Source organism: Aquarana catesbeiana, linkage group LG08, assembly GCF_042186555.1.
Source record: "Aquarana catesbeiana isolate 2022-GZ linkage group LG08, ASM4218655v1, whole genome shotgun sequence".
NCBI classification, from domain to species: domain Eukaryota; kingdom Metazoa; phylum Chordata; class Amphibia; order Anura; family Ranidae; genus Aquarana; species Aquarana catesbeiana.
The window spans coordinates 97,038,218-97,063,324 of NC_133331.1; the positions used below are offsets into that span (position 1 = coordinate 97,038,218).

The 25,107-nt window shown below is 41.4% G+C and overlaps 1 protein-coding gene and 1 long non-coding RNA gene across 2 annotated transcripts in view; both read right to left on the reverse strand.

The window, feature by feature from the left end:
* Positions 1-6,115: 6,115 nt before the first annotated feature.
* LOC141105946 (uncharacterized) lies at positions 6,116-8,743 on the reverse strand. Its single transcript, XR_012235672.1, has 2 exons — positions 8,360-8,743; positions 6,116-8,317 (listed from the first exon to the last, which is right to left on the reverse strand). It is a non-coding gene; the product is annotated as an uncharacterized lncRNA (long non-coding RNA).
* Positions 8,744-12,741: 3,998 nt separating this feature from the next.
* The window catches only part of LOC141105947 (uncharacterized), a 56,258-nt gene continuing 43,892 nt past the window's right edge, over positions 12,742-25,107 (reverse strand). Inside the window, exons 6-8 of the mRNA XM_073596181.1 lie at positions 23,315-23,451; positions 14,192-14,296; positions 12,742-13,768 (exon numbers count right to left, since the gene is read on the reverse strand). Coding sequence (XP_073452282.1) covers positions 13,625-13,768; positions 14,192-14,296; positions 23,315-23,451 — 386 coding nt within the window. The 3' untranslated portion in view covers positions 12,742-13,624. The remainder of the gene's footprint in view (positions 13,769-14,191; positions 14,297-23,314; positions 23,452-25,107) is intronic.

Genomic DNA, 25,107 nt, shown 5'->3' on the forward strand with positions numbered 1-25,107 from the left:
TAATATTAAAAAACACTTTTTGTGGTTTTCCCTAATATGCAGTGGCATTTAGGTTTTTCTTAGGTAGCGCCATTACCCCATTTGTATACTTTATATTACGTTAGCGGAGTACCCTTGGTAGGTGCTCAGTGTAGGGGAGGCAGCAACCTATTCTCTTACCATATAGGCCTATCCTATCCAGTTTTTTTACCTGCTATTATTTATTAACAGTAAAGTTAGCCCTATTTTTTTCTATATTGTGAAAGATAATGTTACGCTGCTCGTGGAATGGCGAAACTTTGGCACTTAAAAATCTCTATTGGCGACATTTAAAAATGTCTACAGATTACCAGTTTAGAGTAACAGAGGAGGTCTTGGGCTACAATTATCGCTCGAATGATTGCGGTGATACCTCACATGTGTGGTTTGAACACTGTTTTCATATGCATGCATGACTGACGTATGCGTTCCTTTCTGCGTGCAAGCTCGGCGGGGTGGGGCGGCTTTCATTTTTTTTTTCTTATTTATTTTACTTTTTATGCTTTTTTTTTTTTTACCGCCCACCGTTTACCTCCCTATCAGTATTCGCGAGTGTGGCTCGGGGTGAATTTTTATTACCAAAAGCAGTAACCCCAAGCCACACTCGGGATTGCATTGCAGGACCCGTGTACAGCTTACTTACCTTGTCCCGAGGATCCTGCAATGTCTCCCCGCTGTGTGTGCGAGTTGTATCTGCCCTCGATCTCTCACAGTGCTGAGCTCCGTTCTATGCGAGCGTTGCAATGCACGGGAACGGAGCCCAGCGCCAAATTCAAAAAGTGAAAAACACTTTATACATACAGTAATGTAATCTGTAAGATTACAGTGTACTGTATCAAATCATTTCACATCCTTCTTGTCCCTAGTGCTTTGTCTAGTCCCCTGCATGCAGTTTTATATTATATATACTGTTCTTTCTGCCTGGAAACTGGAGCTTGTCCATGGCAACCAAAAAGTGTTCCTTTACATCAAAAGTGGTTTTAGACCAGCTAGAAAACTGCGATAATAAATTAGAATCACTTGCAGAATTGAGCGATTTTGATTTGTGGGGATATTAGTCATCAAACACTGAAAGTGACGACAGCGACAATTCAGCAACTGAGCAAATTTCAGTATTTTTGATTTGATTACATTATTGAATACATTTTATTATTATTATTTGTCATAATTATTTAAAGTTATTTATTATATTATAATTTAGTGTTTCAAACTTTGTCCAAACAAGAGTCTAGTAGACATCCCGGGTATGATAGATTTAAGTGAGTTATTCCTAAGAATTACAGGCCTACAATATAAAACGCCAAATTTCCATGCGAAACAATGTACCCCTTTCAGCATCAAAAATCATACTGCCAGGGAGGTTAAGAGGATACCGGGGTTATGGTAGCTAACAACAACAATTCCACGTCAAAGTATAAAGACGGTGGCTGGTCTGTAAGTGGTTAACACTGATGCATTCTATTTATGGTTTGGGATAAGGAACTATTTTGGGTGGTGTTACATAGATTTTTGAGTATAAATTTTTGATCAGTTTTCACCATCTAATTAATTTATTTTACACTGATGCACTTTATCTGTGATATGTGATTCATTATACACTAGGTTGAAGATATGCAGTATTTATCTTGTGAAGGTGCCATAGCTTGTAAGTCATTGCGACCATTATGAGATTTTCCAAGAGACCTGGGTACAAATCCTGAGGTCAGCTCCTTGTGGTCGTTGCAGAACCCTCTAATCTCCAACTGTTTCCGTTTCTGTAATCTGGATTACAGGGGCAATAAAACAAAGGTAATCAAAGAAATGTCTGAGCCTGGTTGTTGGTATTTCTAATGGTCGGACTTTTCAGCTACAAAAGTCCGACAGCCTGACCGACAGACTACTTTCGACGGACTTTCTAACGACCGGACTTGCCTACACACGATCACACCAAAGTCCGACGGATTCGTACGTGATGACGTACGACCGGACTGAAATAAGGAAGTTGATAGCCAGTAACCAATAGCTGCCCTAGCGTCGGTTTTTGTCCGTCGGACTAGCATACAGACGAGCGGATTTCTGGGTCCGGCGGAGTTACGACGTAAAGATTTGAAGCATGTTCCAAATCTAAAGTCCATCAGATTTGTGACTGGAAAAGTCCGCTGAAGGTCCGGTGAAGCCCACACACGATCGGATTGTCCACCGGATTTGGTCCGTCGGCGTCCGTCGGACCAGTCCGGTCGAAAAGTCTGACCGTGTATACGCGGCATAAGAAGTTTCTTAACAATGAATCTTTCCAACTAGACATCTGTTCTCTAAAACATTCTTTCTTGAACACCATTGCAAGCCAATGTACTCTGCTTTATTGCATCTGACTGGCTGAGATTTTAATTCTCCACCAAGTCAGGGCTATATTCAAACGCTAGTACTCATAAAGTTTAATAAGTTACAGAACAAGCAGAGCATTTAAGATCAACACTCTCTATGAGGGTGATGACTAGCTGTTCAGTTGGCCTTACTCATATAGTAATAATTCAAACTGAAACCACTCTTACATAGAAAAACTAGAATAGGCTGGTAGGTTAACCACAAAGACCAAACGAAAGTAAAATGATTTCATATCACTGCAAGAGAGGTATCAGAGACAAAGGAAAAAGGTTTAATAGGCTTAGGAAGAAGCCCATAGCTCCCATATTCTGGATTAAATGAACTAAAAGGCTAAATTCACTAGGGTAGATCTCTTTTCAGAAGGAGGCTAAGCTGCGGATTCCAGGTATTCAGTTGGCGATCCTGCCTCCTTTTTGGTGTCTACTGTTTTTCTTTGTTGTTTTCCTTTGTTAACAACAATTATGAATGGAATGACAATTATGACTGGAACTAACATGTCCCAACCATGAGCCAATCTGTTCGTTGCAATTCCATGGATTGTTAAAAGAACCACAAAGGTTAAAGCTGCGCTCAAAATTAAATTAAAAGGTAAATAACGAAAAAGAAAATAAAGCAGCCAGCACCAAAAAGTCTAATACAAAAACTCCAGTACATAAGTGAAATGGATGTAGCGCTAAAGTCATATAAAATCACAACAAAGGAATGATGAAAAAACTCTCATCACTTTTAGTTCCATGGATTGAATGGGTGAGTTTGACAGGCAATGCCACCTGTCAATTTGGCAAGCAACGTTAAATTTGCAGTGATGCAAAGCATCACAGCTTTAACATGTGTTCATTCCCATCCAGCTGTATTCTATGTTTTTGGTGGGTGGTAAAACTGCCTGTTTTGACTACCTGTGTGAAAGCAGCCCAATAAAGCAATCCGTGGAAATGGGTGAACCAGTTGCTGGTATTTATAGGAATTTTATTAAAAAAAAAAAAACCCTCAAATTTCATTAATAATAAAACTGTCTGTTAGAGACAACGGTCTTCTGAAAATTTCTTGGTTATTCTTTGCCAAACACCTAATTGTCATGTTATGCTTATACGGCAACAGAGTTTATATTTAAGCAATGGAAGCTAACTGTAGGCTTCTGACACAAGCTTCATATACGGATATAAAATATTGTCAGGAAAATTTAAAATTACATTAGCAATATCCACCAGCAAAATACATGCATTCACTGAACATATACTATATGTAGCCATACACATAAGACTATGATAGTACAGTAAAGATCAGGCAGATCGGTGCCACCCCTCCCCCTTTCATCCAAGGAGGGTGGCCAGAAGTGTCCACACACCCCTCCCCTTTTACATGAGCATAAACATGCACACTGTACTCCTATATATGCCTAAAGGTATGGTTGGTTGAATAAGTTATCCATATGGGGATATACCAACATCCCACACATACTGTAGTTAGTCTCCATCTTTGGTCTACTAAGTAGCACAATATGCATGTCAGTTACAGTTTAATCAGTTCTTCAAGTCTGATTTGTTGCTCCAAATGAGCATAGATATGGTCTTCAGCAGCTTTTCTGACAGACCAGGGATGATCCTCACTATGAAACAAATGGATAGCAGATGGAAACAAATTAGCATGGAGGGTATTAAAAAGCAGGTTTGGTTCATTAACTTAACATTTCTTTGGAACTTTTCAGGTTTTGATCTAGCAGTGGAGGGGAGACATATTGAAATACTTTACAATCTAATGCCCTATCAGAGGATTACCTGTTGATGGAAAAGTGGGGGCCCTGCTTAAAAAACACCCTTTAGATCTAATAGGTTAGACTGGAGAGTGAGATTTGGGAAACTACTAAAGCACTAAAGTTTTTAACAATACTATTGTACTACCATCATTGCAGTTCTAAATACTTACCTCTGTATTCATCCTGAAGAATTGGACCATTGGCTTGGGAAAACCATAGAGAAGTTCCTTCATCAACCACTTAGAAACAAATATGAAAGTTATTATGTGTACTCTAGTCTGATTATTCAATGATATGTGCAAAGTAGGTTTGATGGGTGGAAACTAGAGGTTGTATGATGTCCAAATATATGGAAAACGTATAACTGAACAGCAAGAATAGTGTGTGCACATTGTTTTATACATTTTTATTAAGAAATCTACAATAAAGAGAATTATTTTTTTTTATATTTTATTGATGGTGTAGGTAAGGTTATTACCTAAAAAATCCCAAACAAAGAAATGTTTAAAAGCAAGTTTGTTTCAAAAACATGTACATTAGGGCAATCCCAATATGCAATATTATGCCAGGACATGCAGGTACAATCTCCCTATTATTATATCTATGACCACCCTAAAGGTTATTTTTAACACTCTGTGTTGACAGGCTTTGGGCAGAAGTTGATGACAGAACAGGGCAGAACATAAGTTGATGACATCAGTTTAAGATGTTTTGAGATTATTCAGAATTCAAAAATTCCCTGAAGCTGACCTCCTGCTGCTCTGCATTTCACCTGCTTCAAGTGGGGTTTGCATCCCCATAGACCTGTATGGGAGCACAAAACCCCTTTGAGATGAATAAAAGCCCACTGACACAGGGTATAAGGATGCTGATGGTGCAGATTATCTCTAGAGAAGGCTTGCTATAGAGTCTCTCTGCTAAAAATATAAACTATGGGTGACTTTTACTTTCTAAGGGTTAACCCTCCCAGATAGTGTTCAGGCAGGATAGAAAATGCTATCATATTTTTCTACATAATAAGGCTTGTCGGCCCCTGACTGAATTTCCCATATCTGTCAGATTTTGCTGACAATCTTCATATGATATGGGGGGGCTGATGACCTACTGTGAGTAAAGAGCATAATGAACCTGCCACTTAAAGTGATTGTAAAGGCTCGCTTTAAAAAAAATAAAAATAACAAACAGGTTATACTTACCTCCTCTGTGCAGTTGATTTTGCACAGAGCAGCCCAGATCATCCTCTTCTCTGGTCCCTCTTTGCTGCTCCTAGTCCCTTCCTCCTTTGAATGTCCCTCAGCCAGCAGCTTATTAACGGTTGTGGCCCAAACTGAACCATAGCTCTGTCTATCCATTCAAACATGGAGCCCCAACCTGGCCCCGTCTCTACCCTGATTGGCTCACTGACTTTGATTGACAGCCTCGGGAGCCAATAGCGCCGCTGCTTTGTCTCAGCCAATCAGGAGTGTACTGGATGGCTGAGGGGATCGTGGACATTGCTGGAGAGAGAAGGAGGTCAGGTAGGTAATTGGGGGGTGCTGGGAGGGGGCTGCTACACACAGAATGTTTTTTATCTTAATGCATAGAAAGCATTAAGATAAATAACCTTCTGCCTTTACAACTACTTTAAGGTGGCATCACCACAGTGTTCTGCACTAACTGTGTAATTGTCCTGAGAGCAGTGACATCAGTGCTGCTTTCTTTATCAGTGAGAACCAACTATGGAAAAGGAGGGCCTCTGAAAAATAGAGAACACTAACATTATACCATTGGGGCTCCAAAAGAGAGAGATGAGCCTGGAATTGGGCTTTCAATTTACAGTATAATCAGTTGGACCTAAAGAGAAAACACTCAACAGTAATTTTATAATATAATATAATGTAATATTATATAATGTATATTATATAATGTAATATAAGGTTGCTTGTCTATGAATACAATAAATGTTTGCATTTGATTTGTCTCAAATGATAATCAACACCACATGTTTGAATCAGCTACTTTTATTCTTCTAGTCACAAACTTTCAAGAAAAGATTAAAAATGCTGTGATTTTACAGGAAACGTTGGCTGTGTAGCTTACCTTGGCAATTTATATAAATCAGAAAAAAGTAATCAAATGAAACAGCAGCTCATTAAACAAAAAGAGACATCACTGGGCACAAAGAGCAAATGGCTGCAGATTCATTGTAAAAGTAATGTAAATTAAATCTTAAATTTAATAAGAGAAAAAAGAAAACTATTTACCTTCCTGTTGTGAAATTAATAGAAAATTCTGCTATATACTAGGAAATAAAAAATGAGATAATTAGGTATCACTTGCTACTATGTTAGTATTATATAAGCGCACATTCAAGGACTTATTAAAATGATTCATGTTCTAGTAATTATTCTCTCTCAAAGAGGAAAAACACATTGGGTAAAAGGAAAACCCTATACAGAAAAGTTATCTCTTATTTTAATAGGATAAAAAGAAGGAAATCTGTCACATTAGGTACTCAATAGTCCTGTGCTAGTTTCCAGTTGAGCTTTCTTTTTTCTAGTGCATTAGTGGCTATGAGCTGCAAAGTGCCCACAATAAAGACAAGCGCTCCAACAATAAGCAAAATATAAATGTGTATAGATACCAGCCTGGTAACATTAGCTAGGAGCACCATGCATGTTACTGGCCTTATTTGAGACATAATTGAGCCCAGGTTAAAGATCGCTCTAGTGGGCTCCTAGCACCTATAAAATAAACAGTTTAATCTTTTACCTACCTAAAGATTTATCATTTTGGACAGCCATGCTTCCGGTACACATATGTCAGTCAGTAACATGACTTTGTTATTTCCCTATTAATATTACTGATCCATGAGCAGAGGGGATTAAGCTGATTTTACTGTCTAATGAGGCTGGAGGTGACATAGGAAGCTAAATCACTGAACCAGGAAAGTGAAATTGTTTAATCAGGAACTACTGGTTTCACCTGCCTGGCTGTAAAGTGTGGAAAATATATGTAAATCACAAGATGTACAGAATTACAAATCCTTTGGCAGATAAAATGGTAAAACATATGTATTTAACTGTTTCTCTCCAGTGTGAGTTTAAGGGTTTGTTTTGCTTTTGAAAGAACTATAGCAGCTCTGTTCAGAATCAAAAGTAAAATTGGTTGGATTATAGTTAAAGTATATGTAAACCCAAATACTTAAATCTCAAATAAATTTGACGGTGTTCATGTAATTTCTAAATTTTCAATACTTTAAACCTGGTGATTAGGGATGAGCAGATTCATTCGAACACGCGAACACCGTTAAAGTCTATGGGACACGAACATGAATAATCCAAAGTGCTAATTTTAAAAGCTTATATGCAAGCTATTGTCATAAAAAGTGTTTGGGGACCTGAGTCCTGCCCCAGGGGACATGGATCAATGCAAAAAAAAAAGTTTTAAAAACGGCCGTTTTTTCGGGACCAGTGATTTTAATAATGCTTAAAGTGAAACAATAAAAGTGTAATATTCCTTTAAATTTCGTACCTGGGGGGGAGTCTATAGTATGCCTGTAAAGGGGCGCATGTTTCCTGTGTTTAGAACAGTCTGACAGCAAAATGATATTTCAAAGAAAAAAAAGTCATTCAAAACTACTTGGGGTCACCCGTTACGTAACCGGGTGACCCCGCCCCCTCTGACGTCACAGTTAAACCCATAGGGAAGTCCCCGTGCATCAGAGGGGGGCGGGGTTACCGGGTGGCCCCGCCCTCCATTATTTAAGAAGTGTCAGAAGACGAGAAGCGCCACACAGCGGGAGCCTCCCATCATGCATGCGGAGCGGCCCGAGAATGAAGAAGGGAAGAAGACGCCGCAGAGGAAGATACCGGATGAGAACACCGGAGCAAGAAGCAGAGAATCGGAGGAAGAACCAGAGGAAGAAGAAGATAGAGGAAGAAACCGAAGGAAAATAGAAGAAAGAAGATGGAAAGAAGAAGACTTTAAATAAAGGAATTGTCAAAAACTGTCTCTTGTCATTTTTAACATTTTTGACACTTTTATGTGAAATGGTAGGGGTACTTTTGTACCCCCTTACCATTTCACACAGGGGGGGCCAGGATCTGGGGGTCCCCTTGTTAAAGGGGGCTTCCAGATTCCGATAAGCCCCCTGCCCGCAGACCCCCACAACCACCGGGCAAGGGTTGCGGGGATGAGGCCCTTGTCCCCATCAACATGGGGACAAGGTGCTTTGGGGGGGACCCCAAAGCATCCTTCCAATGTTGAGGGCATGTGGCCTGGTACGGTTCAGGAGGGGGGGCTCTCTCGCCCCCCCTGTTTTCCTGCAGCCTGCCAGGTTGCGTGCTCGGATAAGGGTCTGCTATGGATTTTTGGGGGGACCCCACGCCATTTTTTAAAAATTTTGGCGAGGGGTTCCCCTTAATATCCATACCAGACCTGAAGGGCCTGGTATGGAATTTAGGGGGACCCACACGCCATTTTTTTTTTAAATTTTGGTTCGGGGTTCCCCTGTGGGGAAATCCCATGCCGTTTTTATCAATGAACTTTTATGTGTATTGTCGGACCGACAATTCATTAATAGCCACGAGTAGTTTTGAATGACTTTTTTTCCTTTGAAATGTCATTTTGCTGTCAGACTGTTCTAAACATGGGAAACATGTGCCCCTTTACAGGCATACTATAGACAACCCCCAGGTACGAAGGAATATTACACTTTTATTGTTTCACTTTAACCATTATTAAAATCACTGCTCCCGAAAAAACGTCCGTTTTTAAAACTTTTTTTTGCATTGATGCATGTCCCCTGGGGCAGGACCCAGGTCCCCAAACACTTTTTAAGACAATACCATGCATCTAAGCCTTTAAAATTAGCACTTTTGATTTCTCCCATAGACTTTTAAAGGGTGTTCCACGGCTTTCGAAATTGCCGCGAACACCCCAAATTGTTCGCTGTTCGGCGAACTGGCGAACAGCCGATGTTCGAGTTGAACATGAGTTTGACTCGAATTCGAAGCTCATCCCTACTGGTGATACTAGCTTGAAGGCCCATGCTCAGGCACTTTCTGTTATAGAGTGACAGTGCCTTGTCCCTGTTTCCCACTGGTTCTCCCTCCTTGCCACCCTGACACATGGGCATCCAATGGTGACTTTAAAGTGCCCATTTAAACTTACATTTTGCAGGTATGACCCACTTATGTCACCATCAGGAAACCTGCCCTGAGAAATGCCATGCAGCCATGGGGGGGGAAAGCTGGAAAACCATGTAAAATAAAAATAATTAAATTGGTGAAAACAATTTAGTATATAAAGGGCAGTCAGATACACAGAAAATTAAATATCATTATTTCTAGGGTTTACATCTACTTCAAACCTCATACTGTATACTTTTGGGCAAATAATAGGGATTATTTAGGTTATCAATGATGTATTTATTTATTTATTATTTATTTATTTCAGGTACTTATATAGCGCCGTCAATTTACGCAGCGCTTTACATATACATTGTACATTCACATCAGTCCCTACCCTCAGGGAGCTTACAATCTAAGGTCCCTAACTCACATTCATACATACTAGGGACAATTTAGACAGGATCCAATTAACCTACCAGCATGTCTTTGGAGTGTGGGAGGAAACCGGAGTACCCGGAGGAAACCCACGCAGGCACAGGGAGAACATGCAAACTCCAGGCAGGTAGTGTCGTGGTTGGGATTCGAACCAGCGACCCTTCTTACTGCTAGGCGAGAGTGCTACCACTACACCACTGTGCCGCCCATGTGTAATGGATTTACCCCTCAAATCAAAATCAAGAGTTCTTTTTACTGCTTAGAGGACTACCTAATTAATGTTTGAAATACACTGAAAAAAAAAATGGGACGGGTCCTTGGTTTGATAAGAATAATACATTTGTTTGACATATCTGATCTTCCTCCAAAAGATGGCATGCCAAGCTAAGCAAGGTCTGTATTATGAACTCCTGCACAGCAAAAACATCTGGTAGCCAATTTCGATTTGGTAGGTTCAGGTGAACCAAAGGAGAAATGTTCCTTGTTAATATCCTTAATGCTCCAGGCAAAGTTTTCTTTACCATAGGTGTAGAAAATACCTATAGAGGAGCTCTGTTTGTAGAGCCTGTCATATTCTGCCTTCCTGTGGTAGACTTTGTACAAGCCTAGCAACAAAGGTCTGGATAAATCAGGTTGGAGAATCAAGTCTAAATAGGAATCAGACTGCTAGGAAAGACATACTGTATATACACTTTCAACCCTATAGGCTAATAATGTAGAAGAGGAAACCCTCCTTACTACATGGAGCTTCCCAATGCAAGCTATTCCATACTGAGGTCCAGATTTTAATTATATTCTACAGGGACAGTGGTAGTGTGTGTAAAGCCACATAGAAAAACAGATACTTCATCTGAATAATCCAGTCTTATTTCGATCATATTTTGTGTGTTGCCCACGTCCTTCACAAACAACAAAAGTTCAGGTACAGCAAACAATGATGACACATTTCAGACTAGATTTTTCTTAGTCGTATCGTGAAAAAAAAAAAATTGTATAAGTAATTTGTGAGCTGTAGTGCTGGACTATTTTGGATAATTATATTGTACTACCCTCATGACCCCAGATCTATACATCCTGGATAATGTTGTAAATCACTGTGCAAATTGTTGCCACTATATAAATCCTGTGAAAAAGAGGGGATTGGTATGGCGTTGCTCTTATTAAGAGGTGACCTACAACCTCAAAATACTTAATGGGTGTGTGTCACGGGTGCATTTAATGCAAAAAGTGACAATAAACGTGCAGAAAATAAATATTTGTATATTCACAAAATTCCACAAAAAATCCTACTGTGTAAACTTCCTAACCGCTTATATATAATACATATTGTTATGCTCAAACGAAAATAAAATAAAATAAACACAATCCTGTGCAAAACCTGCAATTCAAAGTGACATTTCTGTGCAAAAAAATCCAACATATATGACTGGTGTATATTGTTGCTGTGAAACTGGGTTCAGAAATATACATATACCGTCCTTAAACCCTGGTGTATAAAAAAAAAAAGTCCAACAAAGTGACAATGTGCTCCTTCAAATTGTTCTGTGCTTCTTGTCAGTGCCCCATAAGAAACACACTCACCGCTATTATTCACCCCACAAGGAGGTATTTCACCTTCACAGTATGAGCCATTGTGTAGCCTGTGGAGTGGGAGGAAACTTCCTATCCTGTGTTCTCCGAGTGCCTCCTTGTCTGTGATGTAAGTGGTCTCCTCACTGTTAACCTCTTAGATGTTACCCACATGTAGCGAGGAAAGAGACTCCATAGTGTGATACCGTACAAATATCCAAAAATGTATTAATAATACTGATGGGTACTCACATTTAATAAAAATCATTAAAAGCGAAAACAGTGTTTAAAAACAGGAAACTGGAGTGATCTGCGTTTCGTCAATGGGACGTCATCTGGAGCGGTGCCATCTTGCTACACCATCCGGTTTTTATATGGTATGAGGTGTGTCCTAAATTGATGGCCATGTAACTGCGGCCATTTTTGGTTAGTCCAGGCTTCAGCATGGCGGATGCTATTGCTAGTAGTGTGATTTAAAATGCCAATAGACAACACTACTCCGCAACATGATGAGGGGTAATTTTAAAAGGACTACTTAACTCCAAGTTGTAACGAACACAGCGCTTAATACCAAAATATATATCATAATACACAATAATACAAAATTAAATTTAAGTTAAAAAATGGGTAAGAAATATAACTGCATGGTGGTATTCTGCTGGACTAGAGGTAAAAAATGATGTTAGAGGATGTATAGTGACATCCAAAGGTGGACATAAGAGAAAAGAGGGTATTATTGCGATAAAAATATGCAAACAATGGCAAAAAATTGCAGCAAGTCACATAAAGTTGCAAATTGCAAAAAAGTTGCTAAAAGTTGATAAAAATTGCTAAAAAAGTATGTGCATCTATACATACAAAAATGCCTTCATCATTCCAAATAGTGTAATGGTTTTACTAGTGGCATCTTAGATTAAAGGTGGAAGTGATGTAGAGTGTAGTAACATCAATATGTCATGAAAAATAGGAAAAATAGGAAAAAAGAAGGGGGTGTAATTGCTACAGAAGTGCAAAAAAGCAAAAACACCAAAAATTGCAAAAAACGCCGCAAATTGCATAAAGCCGCAAATAGCTAAAATTGCTGAGAAATCATCATTGCATCACTTCCGGTTTCGAGCCGTGGAGCGCAGATCACTCTGGTTTCCTGTTTTTAAACACTGTTTTCACTTTTAATGATTCTTTTTAAATGTGAGTACCCATCAGTATTAATAATATATTTTTGGATATTTGTACGGTATGACACTATGGAGTCGCTTTCCACGCTACATGTGGGTAACATCTAAGAGGTTAACAGTGAGGAGACCACTTACATCGCAGACAAGGAGGCACTTGGAGAACACAGGATAGGAAGTTTCCTCCCACTCCACAGGCTACACAGTGGTTCATACTGTGAAGGTGAAATACCTCCTTGTGGGGTGAATAATAGCGGTGAGTGCGTTTCTTATGGGGCACTGTTTTCCAAGAAGCACAGAACAATTTCAAGGAGCACATTGTCACTTTATTGGACTTTTTTTACACACCAGGGTTTAAGGACGGTATATGCATATTTCTGAACCCAGTTTCACAGCAACAATATACGCCAGTCATATATGTTGGATTTTTTTTGCACAGAAATGTCACTTTGAATTGCAGGTTTTACACAGGATTGTGTTTATTTTATTTTATTTTATTTTCGTTTGAACATAACAATATGTATTATATATAAGCGGTTAGGAAGTTTACACAGTAGGATTTTTTGGTGGATTTTTGTGAATATACAAATATTTATTTTCTGCACTTTTATTGTCACCTTTTGCATTATATGCAACCGTGACACACACCCTTAAAGTATTTAGAGGTTGTAGGTCACCTCTTAATAAGAGCAACGCCATACCAATCCCCTCTTTTTCACATTTCTTCTAGATTTACCTTAGGGTGAATTTATTGCAAGAGGCTGCAGCTCCTCATTTTTCGTTTTCACCATAAGCGCAGGGGTCTAATCTTTTCACTATATAAATTCTGTATAATAATATAAGTAATATTGGGAGGTGGCATTTTCATTTTACATTTTTTCCTGAAGGTTTAGGTAAAAAAAAAAAATGAAATGAAAGAAGCAATAGTCTGCCTCCCCCAACATCTGCAGCCTTTCCACTTATCCTGAAGACGTGATATAAACAAATTCAATCCAGTTGTAGACATATTACATGGACATCCCAAATGATAGTTAAGTTACAATAAAGGACCCCATTGGCCTCTGTTTTTCTCTGAATCTGTACACTTTGTACTTAGATGTTCCACTACAAGCTATATTCTACCCAATGAAAAAGCATAACAGTAGATGTATTCTTCAAGTGGTTCTTCAAGCGTTTTTCTGAACTAGATTTTCAACCATCTAATTCATATTTGTAAAAAGAGGAAGGGAAAATGGGAAGGGTCCTTGGTGAGATGTGATTAAAAAATGTGCTTGATGTATCTGGTCTTCCTCCAGAAGATGGCATGTGATGCTGAGCAAGGCCTCTAAGCATGGATCAAATTCCTGACAATGCAAAAGAAAAGTTTAGATGCTAAACAAATATTTGATGCATATTTTTCACAGATTATCCAGAGATTAGATAAGACTTAGCTTAGTCAATGAAGAGACACACTTTTTCTAGTACATGTATGAACCAATTATTAGTGCCTACAACTACAGTGTATACCACTAAATGAAAAGTTGCCTAAGGAGTGGCCTGCTTGATCCCAGTCCAATTCTTATATAGAAACCAACCCATATGACTAGTATGCTGAACTGTTCGCCTGTAGGGACCAAAATGGCAATTCTTTTTTCACGTAAGAAAATGAAGGACAGTATAAAAAAGGTTTTTAAAAATATAGTATCTATTTGATTTTTTTTCTCTTGTCTGAGTAAAAGTTCAAAAAACTTTTCCAAATGTCATTATTTTGGAAGTGGTGTACATACCTGTTGTCCCCTACATAGAAAAAGCGATAGAGAAGCTTTTAGACATTTTTGAAGCTCTTGGAGGTCATCATTGTTATCAAGGCTGCTGGGGTCAAACCATATACCCTAAAAAAAACAAATAAAATAGATTTTTTTTGGATTTCAAACTACCCAACTAACCCATTAAAATGAGAAATTGTACTAATCAGATTTTTAAGTTGGGTACACACTATAAGAAAATCGGGTGAACGATCGTCTGGTTTTCCTCAATGTTTTACAGCAAATCAAACACGAGGATGGTACTAATTGTACAAAAAGTCTCAAACAAAGGCTTTTTTTTTAATTTGACGTAGAAACGTTGTAGCGTAGATTATTGTTGTTTATTGTTTCTGATCATGCGCAGTCTTTTGTACCCGATTTTTCATGTACGAAAACAGTACACATTAAACGAAAATAGTTAGTTCTGTTCAAAATTTTGGAGTTTGTCACTTTGAAAATTTTCATTTGGAAAGTCTGAATCGCATGTTAAAAGTTGTGCATGCACAATATGAAAATTGTATGATGGTTAGTAAAATCTATCTTATATGTAATAATCTTATTTTATTTTTATTAAATATTTTTCTGCCTGGGTTCACACATATACGAACACAGACATCACATGTGATTCGCACCGCATTGCTGGTGCAGATCACATGCGATGTCTGTGCAATGCAAATTTAGCCATACATTGACTGAATAGTCACCATGTCTCTCCCACCATAGGGTGGTCTGAGACCCGGCTTGGCAGATTCGTCTGACACCATGGCAGCGCCTCCAGCACTGCTCCACTTCTCTATTATTTTTTACAATTTTGTTGTTTATTATTTTCTTTAAATATTTTTTTTTTTATATTTTTTTTCACAGTGCTTCTGGGGAAGGGATGGGGAGTATGTGGCGGTGATGGTGTCAGTAGAGCAGTGGATGGTGTCAGTAGTTTTAATTTTTTTTATAATTACATTTTTTATAACTTTTGTTTACGATTTCATTTTTTAATATTTCTTGCATTTTTTTTAAAAATCAACCCTGTTGGGGCGGGGGGTAAGATATCAGGGGTCTAAATAAATATCCCCTTTGAGACAGAGAAAGTGGCTGAGGACATTGATTCCCGAATCCTTTTCTCAGCATTGAAGATGAATGGACATGTTACTCTGCTCAGTTTTCATAGGAAACAGGAGCGATCTCACTCACTGCGTACAATTCAGAAAAGGCAGGGGCCGGTAAATGACCAGTCCCTTCCTCCACTCTCCATCCTGTCAGATCCCCACAACCGGCAGGAGAGGAGAGGAGGGAAGCCGGATGTGGGGGACGAGGGGGGTGGAGGAGGAGGACAGGGAACAGTCGGGGATGATCGTTGCAGCAGGAGGAACAGCTGTGATCACCGATCTCCCTGTATAGCTTTTTAGCCGTCAGCCGCGGGAGGGGGAGAAGCAGATGTCAGCTATACAGGGAGATCGGTGTTCACAGCTGTCCCTCCTGCTGCACCGATCATCCCCGACTGGTCCCTGTCCTCCTCCTCCTACGCCCACGCAGCCATTATTTTGAGCACTGCTGTACTGCCCAGGGCCGGCCCTACCATTGGACCGAAAAGGCAATTCAGGGTGTACTGGGCTGGGATGGTGGCAGCTTGCTGGGTGCTTCAGTGTTTCACTGCTTCTTATTGTTGCCGGCCCACCCACCACCTGTAGCACAGAGCCTACAGGGTTTTGGAGCACTTCCTCTGGCTCTGCCGCTGCGATAGGTGTCTGAAAGGTCACGCTGGAGGGCGGGGACTGAAGTCCTCCGACGGCTGCTACCGCTCCATCCTCCGGATCATCCCTGTTGTGTGGTCAGCGGGTGAAAGCTGGCTCGGTGCAGCTGCCCTAGAAGAGGGGATCCGCACATTGCTCCATTCAGCATGCCTGAGCCAGCTTGTGACACACACTGCTTCTCCCGCCCCTCTCTCCCTGCCCACGCGTTGCATCTATGGAGAGCAAGAGGGAGCGGGAAGATTAAACAAGCAGCCGACAGCCACATTAAAGCCTCCCCTGGACCATTCAAGTGAGTGAGCTGAGCACTGTCACTGACCAGATCCGGACCCCTCTCTCTGCCCCCCTCTCTCCTCCTTCTCTCTGCCCCCCTCTCTCTCTCCCTGTCCCCCTGGTGGCAGTTGACGGTGGCATGTGACACACTGCATCTGGTGGCAAGTGACACGCTGCATCTGGTGGCAGGTGACAGTGGCATGTGACACACTGCATCTAGTGACAAGCGACGGTGACATTTGACACACTGCATCTGGTGGCAGTTGACGGTGGCATGTGACACACTGCATCTGGTGGCAAGTGACACGCTGCATCTGGTGGCAGGTGACGGTGGCATGTGACCCACTGCATCTGGTGGCAGTTGATGGTGGCATGTGACACACTGCATCTGGTGGCAAGTGATACGCTGCATCTGGTGACAGGTGATGGTGGCATGTGACCCACTGCATCTGGTGGCAGGTGACGGTGGCATGTGACACACTGCATCTGGTGGCAGTTGACGGTGGCATGTGACAAACCTCATCTGGTGGCAAGTGACACACTGCATCTGGTGGCAAGTGACACGCTGCATCTGGTGGCAGGTGACGGTGGCATGTGACACATGTACAAGTGGTGCTGCATCTAAAATACAGTTGGGAACCAAAAATAGAAGTACTGTATGTAAGGAGCCCCTTGCTTGCTCGGTTCCACTCTCCCTACACTCTTCTGCAGCTATAGAATCAGATTGCAACGTCTGATGGTTCGGTCATCCAATGCTCCGGGATTAGAACTTCAGCTATGTGCCGTTCTAACCCAGTTGTGATAGCTCAGAACAAACACCAGGCAGGCTGTATGTAAGTTCAAACAGGAATCTATCTTTATTGACAAAATACAGGCTTTTATACACTCAAAGTGGAGGTGCAGACCTCCTGCTCATATTACTCTAACAATACAGCTGTAACCTAATTAACCTAATTAACATGAGCTAATTAACTAATCCCTTTAGACAGCCTAGATGACTCAGACATGACCGTTAGGCCAGACTGGCCATCTGGTAGTTCAGAAAATCCAATCAACATTATCACAATCAACACAGACTCTTCTTCACACAATAGCAGAGTTAATTAACACAAATAACAATGGGGATCTAATGACTCTTAGATCCCATAGTAGACTTATTTACAATACATATTTTAGCAGACAATAGACAGACAGGTGTTGGAATTTACATCAGCATCTCCTAACAGTATCTGTCCCAGCATTATGAATCAGCCACTATTCCAATATGGCAAATCCAGGGTCCCCAGAGTCTGTGTGTCCTGGGGGACCAGGACCCGAATCCACAGTAATACCACCTCAAGGGTCCCCAGGCATACAGCTCACAAAGAGCACCATTCCCCCAAATGCAAGGGCCCCCGATCGATCGGCAAGAGGCTAGCATACAGTCCCCTCCAAAAGTCTCTCTCCCGGCTAGGTCTGTCACACTGTAGATCTAGAGTTGCCACCTTGTTTGAAATAAAACAGGCCATACCAACTCCACCCTATTAAGAACATTGGTACGCCCAATTTTTGTAGGTTAAGGTCCCACAAAGTCATGTCATGTACAGAGAGAGACATTTGCGACACCCTGCACAAAAGCCTTATTTAAAGTGTTTGTTAACCCAAAAAAAAATATGCAGATTCTGGTTCCTGAAAGCAGTTTACAAAGCAGAGCGCTGCTGTGTAATCTGCCCCCTCTAAACTGTAAAAAAAAGTGGTCAAATGGTCAAAGTGCCTCTCTCCATGATAGGCTGCCCTGCTCTGCTCTCCTCTTTCCTCCCTCCTTCCTGCCTGTCACCCCCCTCTGTGTATGCCTCCGGCCGGCCGCTACTCTTGTAAAATAAAATTAAAAAATGTTCACTGCCAGCCTCTCTATTAGAGGCTAGCATAGCACACTATGTCACTAGTTTTCAAAAATGAGCAGTGTAAATACTTAATTTGGGCTGCCTTTAGGGTGGTCACGTGACTCGTGGCCACTTTACAGCTACGATACATGGCTTCTGCAGAGGATACAAGCGGCCACATCTGACATCAGAGGGAGATTACGGCCCCTCCTGCAGAAGCAATCCATCAGAGCTGTAAAGCGGCCGTGAGTGATGTAACCGGCCTGAAGACAGCTCAAATTAGGTATTTACACTGCTCATTTTTTAAAACTACTGACATAGTATGCTATGCCAGCTTCTAATAGAGGGGCTGGCATAGTTTTATATGGCTGGGTTAACAAACCCTTTAAGGAATGAGAGGTCAATGAAGTCTGAAACAGTATGACATAGCAAGGATATACCCTTTGATGGTACTCAAAGCTTGCATCCTCTCTGTTTTTTATTGGTAACTATTTTGCCTTTGCTGAAGGAATATCCTCTCACTTCTTGTCCTAGTGACTACCTGTTACCAAGACAGGAGGTGAGGGGAAATCACTCAAATTAAAAACTGATGAAGGTTTTAACCTTCTCTAATCAAAAAGAAAAAAAAAAAAAAAAAAAAAAAGGACTTAGACTTTTACTTTGATGACAGCTCTCAAAGAACAGAACGAACAATGGAAAAGGTAATTATTTATGCATGCAACGTAGAAGAGCAATGGTTTATTAAAAATTCAGTTATCCTTGAAATATTTATTATGTGGCAGTCCCACAAATGAAAGTTAGAATGTCAATATCTCTGCACGTGCTACTACTGTTTCCCACAGCCCTTTAACTGAGTGTATTTGTCCTTTAAATAAGAATAATAGGTTACAATGTTGAATGAATGAATGAATGAATGATTTGTAAAGCGCTTCAAATGCAAACTGAATCGCCTCAAGGAGCTGATGCGTTGAGTTGTCAGCTTCATTAGAAGAGGTAAGTCTTGAGTTTTTTCCTGAATGCCAGATGGTTTTCTTCCATGCGGATGTGAGTCGGAAGAGAGTTCCATAGCCGAGGTCCCTGCACTGCAAATCTTCGTTCTCCCCTTGCTTTGTAGCGGTATTTGGGAATGAGGAGGAGGTTTTGGCTAGATGATCGCAGATTGCGATTCGGTGTGTAATGTTTTATTTTCTCTCAGAGGTATTGAGGGGCGTTACCATGTATGCATTTGTGGGTGAGGCAGAGGGTCTTGAAGGTGACCCGATTCTTTACTGTTAGCCAATGTAGGCTCCACAGGGATGGGGAGATGGACTCCCAGGGTTTTTTTCCTGTTAGTAGTCTTGCTGCCGCGTTTTGAATGGCCTGTAGGAGTGTAAGCTGATATTGGGGTAATCCTATGTAGAGTGAGTTTGCGTAGTCGAGACGGGAATTGATGATTGTTCCATCTACTGCTGCTTTGTCATCTTCTGGGATGAAGGGGATGAGTCTGCGTAACATGCGGAGAAGATGGTGTGATCCACTAACTACTGATCCTATTTGTGCATCCATTGTCATTTCTGAGTCAAAGATAACTCCAAGAATTTTGGCTTTGGTGCTCGGAGAGATGGTCTGTCCAAAGATGGCGGGGGGTTCCATGGGGTCTTGGTTTTGGGATTTTGGTTGCCGTGTAGGTAGAGAAGTTCTGTTTTTGACCCGTTGAGTTTGAGGGAACTAATGGTCATCCAGTCATCTATTGAAGTGAGGCATTTCTCTAGTTGTTGATGGTGGTCTTTTTGTCCAGTGATCCGAAAGTAGATTTGGGTATGGTCTGCGTATGAGTGGAAGCAGAGGTCTGATTTTTTGATGATATTGAGGAGAGGGCGGATGTAAATGTTGAATAGCACTGGCGGCAAGGGGGAGCCCTGAGGGACTCCACAGGAGATTGCCCGGGTTTCCGAGGTAAATGCTCCTAGTTTCACTGTCTGCGAGCGATTCTCTAAGAAGGATGCAAACCATTTTAGACTAGAATTTGTGGCTCCTGCTACTTCTGTGAGCCGAACAAGTAGAATATTGTGGTCCACTGTGTCAAATACTGCACTGAGGTCTAACAGTACCAGGAGACATGTCTCTCCGTCATCTGCTGCTTCGAGTGCATCGTCCCATATTTTTAGAAGTGCAGTTTCCGTACCATGGCCTGGGCGGAAACCTGATTGTAGAGTGTCCAGAAGTTGATGCGTGTCAAGGTGGCGTTGTAGCTGTTGTACTATCGCTTTCTCCATAATCTTGGAGACGGTGTTGAGGCTTGTTATCGGTCTGCGGTGGTTAGGGTCTTTAGGGTCGAGATTGGGTTTCTTTAGCAGGGGTTTGACGATGCCTTGCTTGAGGGTGGTTGGCACAATCCCTTCTTTGAATGACTGGTTTATGAGGTGAGTTATAGTGGGAGCCAGGATGTCGGCGCATTCTTTCAGGAGTTTCATGGGAATGATGTCGTTTGGTGATGTGCTGTCTCGAAGGCTTCTCATAATGTTTTTGGTCGTGTCAGTGGTGATTGGGGTCAGGAAGAAGTCTGGCGGTTGTGTGCTGTTTGCGTCAATGTCCTCTTTTTGCTTTGGTTGGGTAAGGTTGGTTGCTTTTTTCTGTTGAATTGATTCCCGAATGCTGTCGATTTTGTCAATGAAAAAATTAGCTAGTTAATTGCAGAATTCTTGAGTATCGTTTGTTGGGGGCTCTAAGCAGGTTGGGTTCATTGATTGGGCGACTATTTTGAAAAGTTCCCGCCGCCGGTTTAAGGCAGTTGAGATGATGTTCGAGAAATGTTCTTTTTTGGCTGTGAAAATCGCTTTGTGGTATTTCACAGTGAGTATTTTGTAGTTTGTATGGTTTTCCATGGTAGGATTTCTTCTCCATGCTCTTTCCGCTCTTCTACGTTCTTGCTTGAGTAGAGTGAGGGTGCCGTTGAACCATCTCGAGTTTTTTTTTGCGGATGAGTGTTCTGCGTATTGGTGTTACTGAGTCTGCTGTTTGTAGTAAAGCCTTGTTTAAGGAGTTCAGTGTTTGTTCCGTTGAGAGGTCTACCTTTATTGATTGTATGTTGTTTGATAATGTGGTTTTGAAGAGTTCAGAATGCAGTTTCTTCTGGGATCTGTTCCAGTGTGTTGTTGTTGAATGTTTCTGTTTTTGGAGGATGGAGTTGGTGGTGATATTAAATTTGATGGCGTAGTGGTCTGTCCATGGTAGTGGAGTGTTGTCGGATATGTTGATGTCCATGTTCTGTTGGAAGATGAGGTCTAGGGTATGTCCTGAACCATGCGTGGGAGTCTTTATCAGCTGTTGAAGACCTAACTCTTCCAGTCGGTTGATGCAGGCGGTCGCAATAGGATTTTGGGTGGAGTTTGCCCAAAGGTTGAAGTCTCCAAGTACCAGAAGGTTTTTGGTTTTCACGGTGTGCATTGAGATGAATTCCGTAAGTGGTGTGAGGAGATTAGTCTTTGGTCCTGGTGGTCTGTAGCATAGTAATATGTGAATGGTGTTTTGGGGTGTAGTTTGAAGTTGCAGGGGGAGTATCTCCATGAAATGCACCGAGTTCAGTGAGGTTGGTTTGGTGACGGCAAGGTGCGATTTGAAGATCACTGCTAGGCCTCCTCCTTTTTTTCCTATTCTATGCTCAGTTAGGATGATGTAGTTCTCTGGCACCAATTCAGTTAGGATGGTGTTGCAGTCGGATGTTAGCCAACTTTCTGTAATGAAGAGGCAGTCTATGTTGTTGTCGATGATGAAGTCGTGGATTTCTAGTCTGTGCTTGACTGCAGATCTAGTATTAATCAGGGCGCATGCTAGTTGTTGTAGTTGGATTGGTGTCTCCCTGTATTTGATGGTTGCTTGTAGGTTGGTCCTCAGTAATTTTTCTTTCCTTAGTCTTTTTTGAGTGGCGGTAGGTAGAGTTGAACCGATGTTTCTTAGCCTGTGGAGTGCTAAAATTGTTTCCAGAGTGAGGACTTCCCCAATATTGACTGACCAGGATACTAGGAGGAGGGGGTGGGTGGAGCCTCTTCCTTGCACTCGTTGCTAACGCCTGGACCGCCTGGCATCTAGCAATGAGTGACGTCAGTGAGTCACATCGGATTGGAGTCTCAGAGCTGACGTGACGGTGAGGTGACAGGAGCTGGACTGCCTCAAATAGGGGGGGACAGTTGCAGTTTAGTCAATTTAAACATTAGAGTAGAGACTCTGAGACTGTGTGTGGTAAAGTCAGTTCTGTTCCAGCCTTACCTAACTGCACTAACATGTCAAGCGTTCACAGTCAGTGGCGGCAGAGCGTCAGCATTCTTGCTTCTGCGCCCCTGACTGTGTTGGCCCCACCCACCGGCACCTCCTCCCTCCATCTTCTCCACACTACAGGCCTCCGCAGCCCCTGAGTTAGTGTTGGCTCCACATTATCTCTCTGCTGCCTGACTCTGGGAGTCTGGGACACAGCAAGAGACAACCAAAACACCACCTTAGCCGGCAAGTGACAATCCGCAATGTGTGGCAGGTGACGTGGCATGTGACAATCTGCATCTGGTGGCAGGCAAGTGACAATCCACAAGGTGTGGCAGGCGACGTGGCAAGTGACACACTCAGGTCTCCCACTGATTCTGCATTATGGTGAGTAGAACTATTTCATTTTATATTACAATGTAATTATAGAAATAATGCGCTTCAATCATCCTGACACTGTAACAACTATGGTGGCCGGATGATTGAAGCGCCAACACCAGCCGTTTCCCCGATAAATTGCCCAAAAAAAAAACGGATTTTCTGGCAGTGCCCCTCCCGAGACTAGACTCTGGATCCGCCCCTGATTGCAGTTGTACATTTTAATAGCAGCAAAACTCACAATAAGGAGACATTAGAAGAGGTAGATGGTACCTGATCCATCAGAGGTTATTGCTTTGATTCAGGTACATTATATGCATGAAAAATTGCTTGCTTATAGATCAGATTTACTGCTTTTGAGAAATCCTGGAAACCATAAGTACTCCAAATGATCTGCTGATGATATATTGTATGTCATGCTACTTAAGCTCTTGATATGTCAAAGCACTTAGTTCCTTAATCCTTATTACAGCCATTGATTTCTATCCTCTACTGATGTGTTCTTGCCCTGTGTGGCAGAACTTTCCAACTTTTGCTTGACCTTTTGTCACTTTCTTATTATAAAACTCAACAGAAACATATTAAAATAAAAAATGATTTCCAGAGCTTCCTACCTGTGGGGTAAACAAGATGGAATCTTCTATGTTTCTTGGTAATTTGTTATTTATTTTGCAATATCCCAGAAAATTAATTATTTCCAAAATTCTTGCTGGAATGTTTACTTCGTACCTTCGTGGTGGCATTCCCAAAGCTGCCAAATAAAGGTGAAATGTCTTTAATTGTGCAAATTTATACAAAAATAAAAATAAAAAAAAGGAGGTAAGATTTACACATTTGCAGGTCATCTATTTTAAGAATTGCAAGAGACATGCATGCTGTAGCAATCATCACTGAGAACCTAAAGAGATCACAGATATTTCCTCAAGATTTGCCTTTTCCCACTCAATGGGGGGGATTTACTAAAACTGGAGCACAGAGAACTTGCTGCAGCTGTGCATAGTAACCAATGAAGATTTGACAATAAAACCTAGAAGCTGATTGGTTATTATGCACAGCTGCACCAGATTCTGTGTACACCAGTTTTAGACCCCCCCCCCCCCAAAAAAAAAAAAATCTTCCAATATCTCACAATTTAGCTGCAGTGCTCACCTGTTGGCAAGGACAGCGGACTCAGCTCACCCATTCTGACATATTGGATGAGCATATATAATATATAAAGAGAATCAGTCAGTTTTCTCATGTTTTTTAAAAGAAAACCCCTACTGGTATTCAACTTTGCTGAACTCCCCTGCCTTCAGGAAATATTCAGTGCTCCTAGGTAAAGGGGAGCATGTGACCTCTTCCCCTTATTCCCAGGATGCAATGCTCAGGCCTGATTGGACAATCATCAGACTTGAACACTGTCACATGTGGAGGTGGAGGAAGTTATTCACCCTGTGTAAGCTCTAACACAAAACTGGGTCAGGTTTTTCTGGGTCCAATGGAAAAATGGGTAGGGAGGGGGAAGATGTTGGGGGGTGTTCTTTTGTTCTTTCAAAAGAACCGATCACTTTGCCCCAGGTTGTCAAAGTTTACCACATTACAATTTAATGTGCAACCTCCTTTAGATTTACCAGTCTAATCAAAACCTAGTTCATCCTGCCAGTCACCTTTCTTCCTTGTTCTAAACTGACCACACAAAGCACAAAAGCTAATCTGTGTTAGGTGGTCAGTTTTCATCCTTTGGCTGGCCATTTAGAGGTACAGGATACTGTGCAGACACACAGCATGCCTGCAATAGGTAGTCTGTTCAACCCCCCCCCCCCAACCAATCGCAGCCTGCCTCTGGCACACACACCCTCCCAATCACAGCCTGCCTCTTGAACACGCCCACTGTTCAAGCGCAACCTGCATCTTTCCTCAGGCTGAACAGACTGCAGAATACAGGCACACCCTGGGGTTGATTTACTAAAGGCAAAAAAGACTGTGCAGTTGCTCCAGGGCTTAGTAAATGGGGTAAAGCTTCACTTTGCAAAGAACACCCAATCATGTGCAAGGAAATTAAAAAAAAATGAATTTTTGCTTGCACGTAATTGGATGATGAAAGGCAGCAAAGCTTCTGCTCATTTACGAAGCACTTTGCAATTGCATTTTGCAAAGTGCACATTCTATTTGCCTTTAGTAAATCAACCTACCTGTGTCTGCACAATGTCCTGTAACTCCACCCTCTACTATCAAGAAGAAAAGATACATGGTCACATGATAGAACATTGTAACCATCTAAAAATGTAAGACAGATCATTTCTGAAACTAAGCAAAAATAGTTCTGGTGCCAAAGTTCTAACTGTATTACAAAGTGTCTATAACAAAGTATGTTCATGACTACATTAAGGGCTCCTTCACACGGACGTGTCCATGTACTGAGCCT